This window comes from Penicillium concentricum, assembly GCF_028827145.1.
Source record: "Penicillium concentricum strain IBT 3081 chromosome Unknown utg000002l_segment0_segment0, whole genome shotgun sequence".
Lineage (NCBI taxonomy): Eukaryota > Fungi > Ascomycota > Eurotiomycetes > Eurotiales > Aspergillaceae > Penicillium > Penicillium concentricum.
Genome location: NW_026622755.1, coordinates 8,213,712 through 8,231,522, shown reverse-complemented (window position 1 = coordinate 8,231,522; position 17,811 = coordinate 8,213,712). Strand labels below are relative to the sequence as shown.

General features: G+C 48.5%; 6 protein-coding genes across 6 annotated transcripts; 2 read left to right on the top strand and 4 right to left on the bottom strand.

The window, feature by feature from the left end:
* Window positions 1-20: 20 nt before the first annotated feature.
* N7517_006845 (putative cytochrome P450) lies at window positions 21-1,430 on the bottom strand (the record flags this gene model as incomplete). Its single annotated transcript, XM_056724575.1, has 1 exon — window positions 21-1,430. One exon carries the CDS (start codon window positions 1,428-1,430, stop codon window positions 21-23), a length of 1,410 nt encoding a protein of 469 aa, XP_056580825.1.
* Window positions 1,431-3,593: 2,163 nt separating this feature from the next.
* On the bottom strand, window positions 3,594-5,127 carry N7517_006844 (uncharacterized protein; the record flags this gene model as incomplete). Its single annotated transcript, XM_056724574.1, has 3 exons — window positions 3,594-3,677; window positions 3,731-4,371; window positions 4,485-5,127. The coding sequence occupies 3 exons, from the start codon at window positions 5,125-5,127 to the stop codon at window positions 3,594-3,596; spliced, it is 1,368 nt and encodes a 455-aa protein (XP_056580824.1).
* A 1,016-nt stretch (window positions 5,128-6,143) lies between these two features.
* N7517_006843 (uncharacterized protein) lies at window positions 6,144-8,840 on the bottom strand (the record flags this gene model as incomplete). The annotated part of the gene is made up of 4 exons (XM_056724573.1): window positions 6,144-7,215; window positions 7,272-8,034; window positions 8,094-8,592; window positions 8,730-8,840. The coding sequence occupies 4 exons, from the start codon at window positions 8,838-8,840 to the stop codon at window positions 6,144-6,146; spliced, it is 2,445 nt and encodes an 814-aa protein (XP_056580823.1).
* A 698-nt stretch (window positions 8,841-9,538) lies between these two features.
* On the top strand, window positions 9,539-11,523 carry N7517_006842 (Zn(II)2Cys6 transcription factor; the record flags this gene model as incomplete). The annotated part of the gene is made up of 3 exons (XM_056724572.1): window positions 9,539-9,939; window positions 9,996-10,601; window positions 10,656-11,523. The coding sequence occupies 3 exons, from the start codon at window positions 9,539-9,541 to the stop codon at window positions 11,521-11,523; spliced, it is 1,875 nt and encodes a 624-aa protein (XP_056580822.1).
* Window positions 11,524-14,812: 3,289 nt separating this feature from the next.
* Window positions 14,813-15,763, top strand: N7517_006841 (uncharacterized protein; the record flags this gene model as incomplete). Its single annotated transcript, XM_056724571.1, has 1 exon — window positions 14,813-15,763. One exon carries the CDS (start codon window positions 14,813-14,815, stop codon window positions 15,761-15,763), a length of 951 nt encoding a protein of 316 aa, XP_056580821.1.
* A 305-nt stretch (window positions 15,764-16,068) lies between these two features.
* N7517_006840 (histidine phosphatase family protein) lies at window positions 16,069-17,810 on the bottom strand (the record flags this gene model as incomplete). Its single annotated transcript, XM_056724570.1, has 3 exons — window positions 16,069-17,413; window positions 17,471-17,627; window positions 17,687-17,810. 3 exons carry the CDS (start codon window positions 17,808-17,810, stop codon window positions 16,069-16,071), a joined length of 1,626 nt encoding a protein of 541 aa, XP_056580820.1.
* Window position 17,811: the final 1 nt, after the last annotated feature.

The following is a 17,811-nucleotide window of genomic DNA, read 5'->3' as shown; positions in this document are numbered from 1 at the left end:
CCGTACATATATGTACCATTTTATCCAGACTCAACGGCAGTGTTTCTCTTCTTAGTTCTTGCGAACATGCCGAGTGGCTTGACACTGAAAGCACCATTGAAATTCTTCCCTTCCATATCAAATGTATACTCCTTATCCGCCAACTCGAAATCAACATCTTTAATGATGCGAATGAGTGCATATAAGGACCATTCCCAAGCATACCGCTTACCGTAACACTCCCGTTTCCCATTTCCGAACCCTTTCTTCACACCAATTGGAAGCCGGTCAAAGGCCTCGCCGAGCATGCGCTCAGGCTTGAAAGCATTGGGGTCACCAAAGACAGCAGGATCGCGGTTGACAGCGGACAGGATTGCGATCATGGTCTGGGTCTTGGGAATTTCGTATTTTCCTCCACTAAGTAGGACCGGACCATCGGTGGGCAAAGGCTCGATGTTGAAACCTGGGGCGGTGGCGCAGAGACGGAATGATTCGCGGAGGATAGCTTCGCAGTAGGGCAATTGTGAGAGATGGGAGTGTTCGATTTGGCCGGAGGGACCGAGGAGGGTGTCAATCTCCTGACGGGCACGGGTGACCTCGACTGGGTTTTTGGCGAGATAGTACAGAGTGAAGGAGATGAGATTTGGGGCTGTGGCACTGCCGATGAAAATGTTGATTATCTCGTCGATGACCTGGCTGTCTGCAAGGGATGCTCCGGTCTTCGGGTCCTTTTCGTGAAGTAGGGCGTGCAGCAAATCCCGCTGTTGTATAGGCTTATCACGTCGCTTAGCGATCATCTGAGCGCAGTAGTCGCGACAAGTCTTGATATCCTTGTCGAATGTACTCTGGTACAAGAGCCGAGTAAGGAGCTTAGGTCGCGTGGGCCGACGCATGGCTTCAAAGGTTGTATCTGACATAGCTTTGATAACAGCCGGTTCTTCACCAAGGACACAGTCGACATGCTGACCGAAGAAGCATTTCATGTTGGCGGCATGGTTGAGTCGATCCAAGTCATTGGAGACATCCACACGCTGCCCGGTGCTGTCTGTTGAAGTCCATTTCCAGATTAAATCGTCTGTCGTGAGTTGGATATCCCTGTGCATTTCCTTGACGGCGTCGGGCAAAACGAAAGGAGCCATGATTCGATGCGCTATGCCCCAGCTTTCCTCGTTGTCATACGCAGTAAAGAGGCTGTCATGGGCAAGATTGCGGATCTCGACAATAGGACCGGTGACACATTTTCGGAAGCGCTTCTCATCGCAAATTTCCTCGAGTAGAGCTGCATTTGTAATGAAGACGAGTTGCTTGGTGAGAATCTTGATTTTGAAAATACCAGCACCACCATGTTCTGCTGCCAGCTTATTCAAAGAAGCCCATGTATTTCCAGGGATCATATCAAAGATATTTCCAAGAATTGGAAGCCCCTGGGGCTGAGGAATAGGAGAAGGCATAGTGTGCACCAGAGAGTGATTCTTAGAATATTTTGAAATAATATGGCAAAGCACTTTTACTTATCAACAGGAGAGAGCGCTCGTCACAAGCAGCCAAGAATGCAGCTATTGCACAAGCTGTGCCACATGACCAATTATCAACCGTGTGAATGGTCAATTAACTTGGGTAATGTGATGGTGAATATTTCTTCGCATATCCAATTGGACAAGAATGATCAGGGTTTTCGCATCACTTGTGTCGGGTACAGAGCTGAGCTATACCTAACCCCGCATACATGTGTGATATGTGATATGTGATGGTACTTTTGTTATTGCTTTTATGACTTGAAGAAAAGGTAATGAGAGCTAATATATTTTTGCTAGAGATCCACTTAGGCCCGGTCTATAATTTTTTAAATCGTTAACAATCTCGCGGTGCTTCTGCTCTTTTCCCAAACTTTTGATATCCTTTTTTTTAAAAAAAAAACCACGATATCTCCAATATCGATAAAACGCATGATGGACCCCCTGACATTCCTGCACCTAGGATCCTAGAGCTTGATTTGGCGAATGCGGTACTGGTCATGTCATCCAGATCCGGTGCATATTTCAGGTGATTCGAAGGCACAAGGCACCGACACCATGAATGGGACATAGTCGTAGGCAAAAAAATCTAGGGAGTGAGAGTATATTGTGATAGAAGCCATCTCTTAACCCACAACCAACCTGGGTTGGAAGAATGGACCCCAGGGCACCTATCACAACACACCTAGATACATGTAGGTACGGTGTAGCTAACGCAGACACAGCATATCTCAATACTCCGTACACAGACCCATATGAAGAAAGCCCAAGAAACCTAACGCCCACTCGGCCAGGAACCCGAAGGCACACCCAGTCGGGAAACAACACCCTGGTCCTCACAGTCCGAGAGAGGCTTCAAAGCGGATGCGCCATGTGATTGGCGAGTGATTGTGATCTCACCATGTTCTTGCCGGAGAGGAAATCAGTTTATTTTGCTGTGGCTGAAAAGATGTCGGAGTAGATCGGGTATTCTGCCCGGAGAGACAAGTGCATTGTTGATATCTCGGCCGTTATAGCTCATTTAATACTTAGCCAGGCCAACGATATCCCAAAAAGAAGCGATAGACCTCCACGGACCATATCAACTTGGTGAGGTTGATATATCTCTGTACGTAGGCAGACGTGTCATCTAGGAAGAAGAGAAGCGAAAGAAAGTTGTGGAGGTTATACTCCCAACACTCGCACCATCCTAGATTCGAGAATCCCGTACTTTTCAACCTTGGAAGCTTCCTATGTCTGACGTAAGACCTGAAGAGACAACCCGTGGACCCATGCACTGATGAGTCGCATTGCCCATTCCTCGTCGGTAAGGCCATATCTGTTGGTTTCAACCTTCCCTACACCTGGTCCTCGGGTCCACTGTCCAGACATACAGGACAGGTCAACCCCCAAGAAACTTCATTTTGACATATCAACTATAAGCTGATTACAGATTCCGAATGCCACTTCTACCTTACAATAAAGCATCTTGACATCTATTGAATCGATTGACTAATTCTTTGGCACTTGTCTCGTCATCGTGGAATGATATCTCCACGTTGCCAAGGCCAAGGATCCAAAGACTCATGGATATAAAAAAAATGTAAGGAAGTGTCACGCACACTCCCTGTAATCATTGAAGATGAACACATCGGACCATCTTGGCCGGGGTTAGAAGAATCATGGAAACAAGAAGCATAAGAGAACAAAAACAAAATAACCAACCATTACAGCAGTGGAGATCTCGAATAGCTGTGCGCGAGATATAAAAAGAGAGAGAAAAAAAGATCAAGACGGGAAGAAACAAAGCTTACGAAATAAAAGCAATTGATCATATCCACTTTGGATAGCTTTGTTTCCCGCCCAAAACGCCGTCCGATTGATGAAGCCGGGTATATCCAGCACCGTGATGCAACATGTACTGAGAATGAAAAAAAAAAGAGAAGGGGGGGAAGCCACAATAGACATCGAGTTCTCGGGCCTTGCACAGTGGCAAGACTCGGACCCATCACCCCACCCCTATAGGTTAATATGGGCAGAATTGGTGTTTCATCGAAAGAAATAAAAAATTAAACAGAAACAGCTTTTGGTTGATTCGAAATGATCATAGAACACATTTCGTCATCTGGCCCCGATGCCGAACATGCCTACCCCGTAGCTAGCGCTTCTTTCGGACATGGGGGTTGACACCTTAGCGACGTGGTCCTGATTAATTTGATTAATTCTTATCAAGGTTACGGTCAGTGGGAATGTAATACCTTCTTGCGTTTCTTCTTCCCAGTTCCCTCGCCATTCGAGTAGAATCCGGGGTCATCATCATCATCCACAAACCCTTCACCATAGCCGGCAAAGCTATTGTCGTCGTAATGTCTCTTGCGACCCCTGCTAGGCCGTGGCCGTTCTGCTTCCTGTGATTGTGGAGATGCGGCATAGGATTGAGCAGAGGGACGGCCAGCAGTTGGAGCTGGGACGGCCCTCTTGCCAGTCTCGCCGGGCGCTGGATTCTTGACCGGCTTTTCGTGACCCAAGATATCTTCCCAGAAATCGTTATTAGGAATCGGTCCTGGTTCCATTTGCATGGCTCGCGATTGAAGATTTTGTAGCGCCGAATCCATGTCTGAAGTCTTGATGGCCTTGCCATGCACCTTCTGGTTTTGCCATTCCTCTTCGGGCCATAGGGTCATGTACCTCAGACTGCCAGGAGCGCCGATCTCCTGCTTGAGGGGTTTGTTCCGCCCAGCGAGTCCCAGTCCTTTGAGCTTTCCTTCGTATGATTTCCGGAGGCGGTTGATTTTCTCTCCCGTCACGGGATCGATGCGTGCTACCGAGTGCGCGATTGAGCCTAACCCATAGAGAGAAACGAGATCCACTGAAGGGTCTGGACCAGTAACGATCGGAGCTGTCAAGGAGTAAAAAGCAGTGTTAACAACTTCAGTTCCAAGAATGTGCAAGATCAGTACATTCATGCAACTGCACACAGCAGACGCTATGATGCATTTTGGGGAATCTTACAGCTCTTGCAAAGATGAAAAGCCGAGGTTAGCTCTTTTTGAAGAGAATCCAGACTGAGACTGAGGGTATCTGCCCGGCGAGTCGGCTCTGTATCTACATCCATAGCGTCGGGGTCTCGAGAGTGCTGACCCTGCCCGGTGGCAAAATCGTTAGTGCTGTCTGTTTGCAAAGATTGCCGATCGTGGTCGGTCGCTCTGTGTTGTGTTGGTTGCTGAGCGGGACTTGCTCCCGAGTTTTCTGCCGAGTCCTGTATCCCCATACTGAAAGATTTTCTCCCCTGATCCACATCCTCCACCGAAGTCGCATTTGCAGGATGACCACTCACACTGCTGGCGGGAGTGGGGAATGAATTCGTTGTGCTCATTGTAGGCTGCTGAGAGACTTGGGTAGACATCGGCGCAGAGGATGGAGGGGAGGAGATGTTCGGAGGTTGGACCGTCGCCTGATTCGGTGATGTATGCGAGGATATGAAGTTGGCGGCATGACTTTGTTCGCTCACCGACATCAACGGAGGGGATGTCGGGGTCTGGGGGATGTGGTCCGAAGAAATGGGCAACCGATGGTTCTCTTTGAGAGACCCGGCGGGCGAGGAGGGTGAAGGAGGTCTTGCTTGAAAGGATGTGGGGTGAGTGCGATCAGACATGAGAGCCCGAGGAAAAGTTCAGCATGCAGATACGGTATTAACCAGAGCGGCTCTGGATCCGAATCGCAAAGTGTGATAGCAGTGCCTGGAGAGGGGGTTTCCCGGTCACGATCGACGGTCGCTCAAACAGGCGAGCGGGTCATTCAACGGGCGGACTAGATCATCTGCATTCCAAGGGAATATAGTGAATCCCTACAAGTGTTGCAAATTGGGTGGCTGATGAGTGGCTGTGGTGAAGGAGAGTGATGATGAAGACAATCCTTGTGGTCAAAGCCGGCGAGGATGACGGCGAATTGATCAGTCCACGTGACCGGTCTTGGCCCGATGTGCTTTATTTGGCACATGCATTGTACATTCTATTGATTTATGTATGGAGTATGCATTCATCTATTCATCTATTCATTTTCTTTATCTTACTTTTCTCTTTATTCTCAATACAATGCGACAATAGGAGTGCATCTGGAAACCCCAAACAATCATCTCCTTAGCGAGTGGCGAGAGCTACTCCGTACAAGTCGCCGAAATACAAGACTTTATTCAAAAGCACTTAACGCTATATTTGTCGGGAATAAATCCCTAATACTCTTGCTCAGATACACGTTACAGTAATATATGTAATTGGTAGGATATGCGAATCAGGTTATACCACACTCTTTAGATGTTGGGTTGCGGAACCTGGGTCTTACCTGCGTCCATTATTATCCCCCCCCCAAATCATGAATCAGGTATCAAATGGAACTTGAAACAATTGAAAATGGTATCTCTTACTACTGAAAGACTATTCGCTGAGAAAACAAAGTCATATGGCCCAAGATGCCTTTCTCGGCATGGGCGACCCTAGCCCGGTTGGTAACATGACCATTAAAGAAGACATATTCCATGGATGTCAGAAGACGAGCCAGACCAAAATAGAATAGCAGTGATATACCGGGAATCAAATCATAACTCCCAACTAAGCGCCAGAGCTCTCCAATGCAAAATGATATCCGCAGGCGGAGGCCGACTGCACCAGAACCTCAGGACTGATAGTAAGCATTATACTCATTGACCAGTTGGGCAGATACATCGGGTATATTGTGTTCGAGGGAAGCCAGAAGCTCGATTTGCTCTTGTTGGCTGAGGGTGCGCTCACGCCATGAAGGTGTTGGGAATGGCTCATGAAAGTATTGAGAGTACTGATCTCCAATGGAGGTGGACCAATTCATGGGATCGACAGTCGCATCGGTGTATGCCAAATGACCTGCGGTTGTTGAGGCAAGTGAGAAGTTGGGGTCCCAACCTTGCAGGCCGGGAACAACTGAAGGTATCGTGTTATAAGGGGTATTCGGGTCGATCGATACATCGTGGTAGAGTGTCGGCCCAACGTAGGCTTCTGGTGTATAGTGTGGCGCCGCACTCTGGGCTGTAAGTGGCGGGTGCATGCCAAATGCGGAGGAAACCGATGGCATTGGTGGTTCTTTTGATGGTCCAGGGGCCATTGCAGGTGGGGTTGTTTCTTCATTGAATGTAGGATCAGCCGAATTTCCCCTGGAATAAGTACCGATTGAAGCGGTATCACCGACTGATAGGTTGCCGCCACGGTTATTGTTGGAATAATATGAAGCAGTCGTACTGCTTGACGGGCTGGACATAGCTGGAGGGCTCGTGACTCCTTGTGAGGAGGTTGGCGTAGGATGGTTAGAAGGCGAGTGAACAACAAACGATTCTTCTGTCCTGTACGCTTTCAAGCACGCAGCAACAAGGCGCCTGTAAAGAAGGAAGGCAGATTGAACTCCTGGCCAACGTTCGGCAGAAAATACGATTACTTCAAAGGCCGTATCCAGATGCCCTTGGACTTCCTCAATGGTGTGCTCTTTTCGGATTTCGGGGTAAGAGAGAGTCCAGAGGACAGTGTTTAAAGCCATGAACAGAGCTTGCACAAACACCCATGTCAGGTCGACAGATCCGGTGATCATCTGTTCCTTATGCATAGCGATATTGGAGACGGCCGCTTCGTAGCAGATTTTGGCGGCACCAATGGTTGGCTCGGGAATCTGCGGCGAGGGACGATACATGAGAACAATGATAGTGTTCCGTCTCCCTTGAAACCTGTAGAAGTCATTGTCAGCAAAGACGCATTTCGGAAAATGAGAATACCGACGAACCATTTCACATTGAGCCCACTTCCATCGTCGTTCTTAGGGGTAGTAGTCATCCAATGGTCGATTTTGGCTAACATCTGAGAAAACCACGGATCCTGATCATCAACTGGGCTCTCTCGTCTGTTTGAGTAGAGCATTCTCCTGGGCTCCAATTGGAGTAGTCGCATTTTGAAAAAGTGAACTGCAATACACTTTGCTAGAACGGGTTTCGCTCCAGGGGTGATCCCCTCGGCGGTGATGTACCGGTCGTCCACTAGTTCAAAAAATTTCACATTGATATGGTCATGGCTGACGCAGTAGCTGCTGCATCGACCTAGACTATGAGACAGACCGAACTCCATTGATGAGACGATCCAAAATAGCCTTCGACGCATGTCGATTTCCAAAGGATTTAATGGTTTCCCACACCGTGATTTGGTGACGGTAGCTTCTTCGGTCAATCCCAAGTCCTGACAAAGTTTCGCAGCCGTCCCCACGACCCAGTACGCAGCTGTGCGAGTGGGCGTTACCATTGAATATGAGGCAATGAGCACGAGGCATTGTAGAGCCCCTAAATCCAATCGTTTGAGTGTAGGTTCGAGGTAGGGCAAGGCCGCAAGATAATAACTATCAGCGAGGCCAGCATATTCTGTACTCATTTTCTGCATGCTGATGGCGATGACCATCCGCAGTTGGAAGTTTTGGCAGGGATCTGTAGAGCCATTGAAGACCTCCTCTACCTCTTGTCGAAAAGTGGGCTCGTGTAGGATCGGAAGTTGTGTTTGTGCTATACAAATCAGTTATACGGGCTATACGAGAAGCATCCGGGCAAAGTGATCGCCGTACCTTTGGCCACAAAGAGGTCAATCAATTTATAGGTCAGTGCCTTGGGAGGTAGGTTGGGTTGTGGGATCGAGCTTATCATGGGATAGACTTTGGATGTCGGCTTCGAGTCTTCTTCGGCAAACGCGTCTTTGATCTCTTGTGCGGTGAATTCGGGGACAACATCCTTGATACTTTTAGAGTCGGTGTTCTGCTTGGCCATTTCCATGACCAAACGAGTCATGGCAATGCCACTTGAGGCACCAAGATACCGCGCTTCATCGTTCTCTTTAAACCGGATGCGCCCAGCGCCCCGCACCATCAGCTCAGCATCGGCAGCATGTTGTATCTCCTTCTCAGCTTTGGCAAGCTCTCTTTCTAACGCCCGGGCTTTCTCTCTGAGCGATACGATATATGTTCGAGGTATAGTGGAGTCTCGGGCCGAGTCATAATACACGCATTTGGCATTGCTTCGTTCGCAGGGCGCACATCGTGGAATCCCGGGGTCGCATCTGGATTTTCGCTACAGGGAAGGGTGGGTCAGTCGGGGACAGCGCCACGAAAGGGGGAAAGAGGTAAAATAGGGCATCGGTGCCAAGGTACAGAGGGGCAAACGGTCCGAGATGGCGGGGGAGGTGGAGAGGGACCGATGTCGCATACCTGTCTACACCTTGTACAGGCTGTTAATGTGTGAGCGATGCGACCGTCCGGTGGTTCTAGGGAGTGTAACTCCGGCGACTTCAGCCCTGAGTAATCTGGACTCGAGGTCATGGTGGGGCAAAAAGGGTATGGAGGAAGGTCGAGCAAGGGTCATATCATCGATTTTACACCCAAAGCCGATCCAAAATTTGAACAGTCGACATGATGAGGCTCTCTCGGGCCTTTTGGAGGATGAGAGTTTCCAACGGGAGGAAGTTATATGGGACCACTTAGGCCTCGGTCCAGATCTGGATCGACAGACTTTGGGTCTCCGCGTTAGAAAAGGGTTGGGCGTAGGGGAGTGTGGGTATGTGTGGTATTGGCGCAGCTGAAAAAAAAAAAAAAAAAAAAAGAGAACATAGTATAATATATTTAATAGTGAATATAGAATTGAATAGACGTTAATATAGCTATTTTAACTGTTTAACTATCGTAATAGTAATGGTATCAATGGGGTTAATAGGCTTAATAGCCTACAAAAATAGCCTAGAGACGGGGATTCCCATAATGTCCGTGCGGTTCCACAGATCTTCCAATTCCTTATAATAAATTTCCAAAAGATGTTTGAAGAGCTTATTCCTTTTATCCCGACATTAGTTGCTAATCCTTTCCTGATGCAGGTTTGACTTGGTAATATTCTTTTATATGTCATGTGAGTATCTTTTTTCCTACCGTTTTAAAAAAAAAAAGTGGATGCAGGGGAGAGAAAGAGAGTGGGGGTCCCATATCCTCGAATTTGCTGACCCCATTTACTAGGATAATGAGCAGATATGTCCGTTACAGCTACCTTTTTGGATAATCCCCTGCTCAAGGTTAGTCGTCCAGTCGCTGCCTGCTCAAGATGTCGGACTGCAAAAATCAAATGTGATGGCAAGCTCCCCGCATGTTCAGCTTGTGAAAGAGTCAACAAGGCGAGCACTTGCTCCGGGGCAAGTGATGAATTCGCCAAGGGAAAAGAAAGAAGTTATGTCGCGTCACTCGAAGGTTATTGTGAGAAACTAGAAAAAAAGATCAATCAGTTACGCGCCCGATCAACCTCGCTGTCGGCTGAGGGTGATGGGATCCCTCGGGAAATGTCGATCACCTCCGTCTCGTGCGAAAGTGCATTGGGCCCTGCGCACCGCAGAGAGGTTTCAGATATCGACGATTTAGTTGGGGATTTTGGTTTCTTGTTAGTAACCCAGTGGCTGAATTACTTTTTGGTTAGCCCCGTTAACATTTCCAAAGGTCCGTCAATGCGACTTCGCGAGACTTCCACGGCATCACCTCAAGTACCTCCTTCGCCAACCTTCTCCTATCAGTCGCTCTAGTTGATTCTCCCCCACCGTTCTCTCCTTATTCACTACCGGCACGACACGAAGCGACCCCATTGCTACAACACTATTTCGATAATGTCTTTGTCCAGCTGCCTTTCTTTGTCGAAACGAGCTTCTGGACTTCGGTAGATGCTGTATATCAATCAGGCGGCCGGTTCGCCAAACCCTTCGACCATTGGATACTGCGGATGATTCTCGCTATCGCCTCGGCGTCAATCTCATATCATCACAATGATAAGAGCCATCAAAGGGCATGGGCTCTCGTGTCAGAGGCTTTGACGTATGCCGAGGAAGTCCTCCGCCCTGGGTCAATTTCAGGAATCCAAGCAATCCTACTGCTTGCTCAATATTCTTTGGTTGACCCGGTACGCTTCCGTAGTTGGTATTTGGTTGGAATGGCCGTCAAGGTTGCGGTCGATCTGGGCTTGCATCAAGATCCCCCTGCTGAAGTTTCAACTAATCCCGATCGACTTGATATTCGCCGGCGTGTGTTTCATTGCATCTATTGTCTAGATAGGTTCGTTTCTTCGTTCTGTTCCTCGATTGTTCCCCTCCTAATATTTTGTTACAGAGGATTGAGTCCTGCTATGCAGAGAACTTACTCGTTCTCCGACGGATCTGCGAATGTTGCATTGCCATCAATTGCCGCACCAGGGGCCCCCATAGACCAAAGTCACATCTTCTTACGCAACCCGGCACCCGCCTTGCACATCGTCAAAATTCGACAGATTCTGTCTGCAGGTTACCAAGAAATGCAGTACAGTGGGCGTGACCCATCCCCACAGCCCCTGGTCCTCATCTGGACTCTTTGCTGGCGAGCTCGGGAGTGGTTCCATCAATGCCCCAAGAATGCGCCCAATCACTTTTCACTTCTATACCGACTCGAATTATTATACACCATTATCATCCTGATATCCCCTTCACATCGATATCCAACGCTTCACGACTACAACAAAGCTCTCCTATTCGACCGGTGCATGGACTACATCAGCCAAATTCACCAGGTCCTCGAAAATCCCAGCGCTCTGCCTTTCCTGACATACCTAGACATCCAGCGCGTGCACCAAGTGGGTCGATTATTTGTCGATGTCCTGTCCGACAATTACGACAAGCTCATTAGCGCTGCTGTCCCAGCACCCCCATCCGTCCCCGATGGGACTCCAGAACCGCCAGTACTAGCCGACGAAGACTTGTTCAATTGCCACGCACGTGCCATCCGCTGCCTATCCTATATTCGCGACTTGCTCAAATATTGTGATAGGAAGTGGGACATACACGGACATTTAGAGCAGTTCGAGGATGAGTCTGCCTCCATAGAAAAAACTCTGATGGATGGCTCGGTGGGTTATATTTCAAATCAGGGGATGTACTCTCAAGACCCGTTGTCGGGCATGCCGCTGGCCGGTGATGCATATTCGGGGTACCATCTCGAGTTGTGAAAACATTTTCTAGTGTAACACGTATGAATTTGGAAAAAGAAAGCGTGACGGATTCCTTTTGTTTTTGTGAAATACCCCTCCACATGCTGTGCATAATAAATAATATTTACTGCGAATTTCTCTCATTTAGTTGGATATTACTTCGACCTGTAGCACGGCAGCCTACTTGCACACCACATACCACACTCAATCTCCGATCCAATCCAAACCCTCGCCGCTATTAGTGTTCTTCAATGACATACCGCAGTCTCAACGCTTGCTTGTAATGTTTGATGCTACTGCGAGGCCACGGCGTGCCCAAGAGAATTATTGAGCCTGGTATTGAGCCTCAATCGCATTCGAAGTACCTGAAATGCCATCTGCTGCACCCAATGACAAAGCGGTAAATATCACTGTAGTGGGCAATGGAAGGACAAATGTAAAATGCTTACGCATACAGTGTTTTCGAGCAATCTCGGCTAGTCACAACCTGATGGAATTGATATGAGATAAAGAATATGACCCCGGTGATATAGACTAGGCTTATAGAGAATATGGGACCCATTCTAACCTCCTTTTGGTCCCCGGAACACTATGGCGAGCTGACCTAGTATACCGCGATGATCCCGTATAGCCGGTCCACGTTATAGCAAATTCAGATCCGTCTATCACTTGGCGTAGTCTGTCTTTTTGGGTTAACAACATACTAGCAACGATTTGAGGCCCCAATGCTTTAGATTTGGCAATTGATGACAAACAAATCATTTTGTGGAGGTACCTAAGTATTTGTCAAGAATGAGTAAGATGAGCTGATGCTGATCCCGATGTCGGCAAAATATATTTGTTTCATCTCTTCATACGGAGGCACCGTAGTATCATAGTCTTCGTAAACCTACAATGACCCCGAGCGAGCAGAATCAGGAAAGCCGCCGACCATGTCCGAGCGATGCATCCACTATTTGTTCAGCTAGGAACGAGCTCTGTTGTGGATGCAACATGTAGGAGCTGCAGACCTGATCCAACCATTTGCTTGTTGTGGTGGATCTGGGTTTGGTGCAGGCTTGTTGTCTTCTAGATGTTTCCACAAGACCCAAACCGAGCCTAAGATTTATGGAATAATGAACTTATATTGTGCAATAAATATAGCAGTTGATAAGAGCAGAAACGATCAACCACGAATGTGTAGCAGTGAATGGATATGTATGCGTTACTAGTCAATGGCCGTCGAATCCGGGAAGACCGACTGAGCCTATGCCTAGAGCGATGCAGGTCAAGTCAGACACTGCATCAGTCCCGCTCATTCCGAGGAATTAATTCTTCCTGGCTGAGTGGACAGGCCCAGAAGGCTTTTTGTTGGGGTGGATATATGTGCTCCGTACCACCGTAGGCAGTTCTTCAATAACCTAAATCGAGAGCAGGTCGGTGGATTGAGAGCAGATCGACACGACCCAAATGTTTACAAACCAGCTATCGAATCTTTTTATGACAAACCATTTGAAATACACATCAGCTATGTATACTAAACCATGTTTGTTTAAAAACTAGCATCGTCCCAAGCACTCGAATAGAAGGATGATTATTGAGTCATTGTATCATTTTGCCTCAATTTGATTAGTACCCCTTATAGTTGAATGGTATCCAATATCAAGACGGCAATAGATCGGACAGAAAGACCAATGAATCATGACATGGGCCTGTAATGAGAGATCTCAAGATAGCGATAGTCCTCTTGGCTACAAGGGACTCCCAGTCTAGTCTGAGACAGTATCAACGGGGAAATTCCGATGTCCACCTGGTGATCGACAGAGCCTCTCTCGTGTTGATCCCAACGGGCAAGCAAATAGAACATTCGGTGCATCGTGCAGGTTCCTGCTGTCAAAATCGGCTTATTTCCTCTACTAGCGCTCTATCATAAGTTCTAGATTATTTCAAGCGGTCTAGCTTATATGCCAAACTAGGTAGCTCGAATTATGTCCCCTGTGGTGAATATCTCGGGATTGGTCAACAATAGCCGGGTTTCCGGCAAATCCCAGTATACAAAGAAAATACCTAAGGCGATGTAGGTGGCACCCAAGCTTTTGGCAACACGATCCTGGATCCCAAGTCCCGTGGCTCACGGCATTCATGTCTAGTTAAGTTTGACCATCCTTTGTTCCGGTCAATCTTATAGGGGTCCTAGCGGTCAATCAGTTTCGATCAACCAATGGGAACCCATCTTTGCCATTTGAATCATCGAGAAACGTTGACTGGAAACCTGGGCAATTACCGGAAAGGGTCCCTAGAAGTTTATATATGGCAGTTGGCTATAAATGGCCAATAAGGTATGTTGGATGTGTTAAGTGGAGATGAATAATCATGGCTGATTGGCAATATAGATTCACGCTATTGGAACTAAAAAGTCAACTTACGAGCTCTTTTGATTTCCCTGCAGATCATTCTTATGGAGTCCCCCACTCTAATTTCCGTTAAAATGACATCAGAGCGAGAGCGAGAGAAAAGTGGCAAATAAGGTCCTAACACAGATCCCCTGATTTAAAGTGGGTTTAGAATATCAGTTTGACCTGTAGATACCCAGGTGCGTACATGTATGTTTTTAAGGATATCGGAACCAGATCTTCCAATGTCGGAAAACAAATTTTATGGTTCTGTCACCGGAGTTACTCGGGAGACCGGCCTTGGAGTTTAAGCTCACGCTAAGCCAAAGGGCAAACCTATATGCAGCCTAAATATGGGCAGATCTCAATTTAGACCTCTTGTCCGATGATATCCGGATATTTCGATTTTATCTCTAGTTAGGAATGACTTGACGTGTTTTTAGGGCTTGTGGGTTTCAAAGAATGTTATGTGTAAACTTCAGCTATAGTGCTATGTACAACTGGTTTCGAGGTATCCTACATTTTTGATATTTCTTGCCTTTCAAGGCCCTAGCAATAGTCCACATCTAGGACACTGTGCTGACCCTGCTCGAGTTGATTCGGTACATGTGGCTCGAAATCCCGGCATGGAGATGTTAGTCCCACTTAATACTTCTTGGAGACTTACATTGATCCTATCGAAATCACGTCAACTATGGAGCTGATCCACTAGGCTAGGATATTACTGCTACCTTGACAAGCTGTAAAGTCTTGGACAGGGGCCAGGGGCAAGCAAGATCGTACCTGTAGATCACAACCAGCTCTCGGCGTATAAATACAGTGTTTCTCTGCATTCCCATCAAAGTTCTCTTCTTCTCCCAAGCTTCTTACCGCAGTCATTCTTTAAGCAAACAAAAACCATTCTTTCCAGTTTCAATATACCCATTAATTTCACAATGAAGGCCTCATTCATCGCTACCGTCGCCGCTCTGGCCGGCTCTGCTTTCGCCGCTCCCACCCCCGTTGGTGGTCTTGACAGTGTCCTCAGTGGCCTCAAGGTTGGCGACATCACCAAGGAGCTCAAGCTTACTGAGATCCCCGTTGTCTCTAAGCTCGGTGACCTGACCAAGGTCCTCAATCTTCCCACCTCCCCCTCTGCCAGCAGCACTCCCGCTGTCCAGGATGGTCACGTTGTTCAGAACCTCGGACCCCAGCTCGACAACATCCTGACCGTTGTCGGCCCTGACGCCACTACCCTGCTCATTGAGCTCTCCCCTGAGGTTTCAGCCCTTGTCTCCGGCCTTGGTCTCGGTGCCCTCGGCGCTCCCCTCGGTTCCATCGTCGCCTCCGCCTCCGGCCTCGGTGCTCTTGTCACTGGCCTTGGCCCCGTCGTCGATGGTCTCGTCACTGTTGTCGGCGCTGACGTCGGTGCTCTCCTCATCAGCCTCTCCCCTGAGGTTGCTGGCCTCGTTTCCGGTCTTGGTCTCCCCACCGTTGGTGTCCCCGTTGGTACCGTCGTTGCTACTCTCGGCAAGAACCTCAAGCGTGGCGAGATTGTCCAGGACCTTGCCCCCAAGGTCAAGACCACCCTGACTGTCACCGGCCAGAACGCCAAGAAGCTCCTCATCGAGCTCTCCCCTTCCGTCACCTCCCTCGTTGCTGGCCTCGGTCTGACCACCATCTCCGGCCCCATTGGCTCCATCGTTGCCGAGGCCGCTGACGTTGGTGACCTCGTCAAGGACATCTCCGAGCCCATCGAGAACCTTCTCCACATTGTCGGCAAGGACGGCAAGAACCTCCTTATCAAGCTGTCTCCTTCCGTCGTTGAGCTTGTCACTGGCCTCGGCCTTCCCACTGTTGCCACCCCTCTCGGTGCCATCCTCACCACCGTCGCCCAGAACCTGTAAAGTGCTTATAGGCAGTGGTATCACTCTAGTTGAATAAGCTTGCTTGTATAAGGTCCGACCTTAGTTCCCTCGGTACACAACCACAACAATTTATTATATACATAATACAATCTCTACGTTATTTGATGAACACGGGCGGCGAAAGATTTTTCTCATACTGATAGATTTGTGCAAGGGCCTGGAATCAAACTAAAGAATTGAAAATTAGAACAAGGGATCGTTGACATGGGTGAAAAGCTCTCCATAGCTTCTACCCCGTAATCAATATAGAATCCGAATCACGAGATGCCATAACAGATATCGCTTCAGATTGCACCCGTCTTGGTGTCTCCGTACGCTGGAGCTGGATAGTCACCGAAACAACTATCCTCAAACTTCGCCTTCACAATGTTTTCCTTCTGAGCCTTGATGAAAGTCTGCAGCTCGCACCATCCGTCATCTCGCTTCCCGCACTCTGGGATACTGCGCCCGAGAGAGATTGTCCTCTGGTTGATCAACATGTGCACATAGGTTGTTTCACGCCCCTTGGACTCATATACGGAGGCGTGGGCATCCTTCGAGCGCTTCGCACGTACGGGCCGCGGCGCTTTGATTATCTCGATATTGAAGCGGGCTGCGAATGGAACAATATGGCTGACAATCAGTTGGTGGTCTTCCGGTGGACCGGAGGTGGGCAAGAACTGCTCAAACTGTGTGAGTCCCAGCGCGGTCAACATCGAGAACATGGTGGTATCGTGACTGAAGTCAAAATACAAGTTCTGGTTCAGAGGGAAGGTTGTAGGGTTGGTGTCCAATGTTTCATTGATGGCAGCAAACCCATCCTCTGGTTGAGGGTAGCGGTGCTCCAGTCGGGCGACGAGCTCTTGGACGTAACCCACGCCCACGGCCCGTCCGGTGGGAGACCCAAATCCGTTTCCTCCGTAGTAGTTCAGGGCAAAGGTATACTCAAAGCCTTCCCATTCCTCCTTGGTAAAGAGAGAGCAGAATGGGCTGTATCCCAAGCCGACGGTCTCATATGGACACATCGTCTGGGCAAGATAAGTGTCCTCAACTGTCCAGTCTGGGTGGCCCGTCATCGATCGACGGAATCGCTCCGTTGCACCCTTCAGATATTTCTTCTGCCATTCGGCGTTTGCCCAGTCTCCGCCAGCTGATCGATCGTTGTTGTTGTTGGTGCATGCCTTATCTCCGGCCAGAGGGTTCTTGAATCCAAGCTCTTCGATGATGACTTCCAAAGTGACGTTCTCGGCATATTTAGGACCGAAGAATCCGTTCAGGAAGTTCTCAGCCGACTGCATCATTCGCACTTGAGTGCAAGTACGGGCAATAAGCGGTGAGGATGGATCATAAAGTTGACCATAGTTGAACCAATTGAGCACACCGCTGTCAAAGAGCTGCTGGCGGCCAAGAGCCGTCAGCTCTTCTTTTCCCAGTCGATATTCCCAAGTGTTGAGGAACTCCAGATTGCCAGTGAAGCGAGTCCCGTTGCCGAGAAGTTCCGTTATACGGTTTGGCAGAGTGGCCACAGAGGCGCTGGAAGTGGGATACCGAGATCCGTGTCGATGCACCATATGCATCTGTGTGATATTGGCTCCGGGGGGAAGTGAATATTCTTTCACCCCGAATCCAGAGGGATTAGGCATGTAAGGCCTAGGTTCCATTGTTAGTCACGTATAAAACAGGCCGGTGAGCTCTACCCATACGTACGAGAGATTGCCCATATGCTTGAATGAATCAGCACCATCACCCTTTCCGATGATAGGCACATCAGTCACCACCGGTGTATTGGGCACATAGTCATGCTTCCCAAACGGAGCCGGGTTTGTCTGGGCCAGGAAGGGTGCGCCTCCGGCCTGTGTCGGACCTATATTTTTATCTGTCAACACATGGGGGACCAATTGGTGGCAGTGGGGAAATATATACCAGCAAACGGACCATAGGTGGTCTGGAAATAATCCGGAATTGTGGATGTTCCTCTTGGCTTTACGGCAGCAGCATCCACAGCTGTCGCAACGCCAAGAATTAGAAATTGAGAAGAGATATGCATC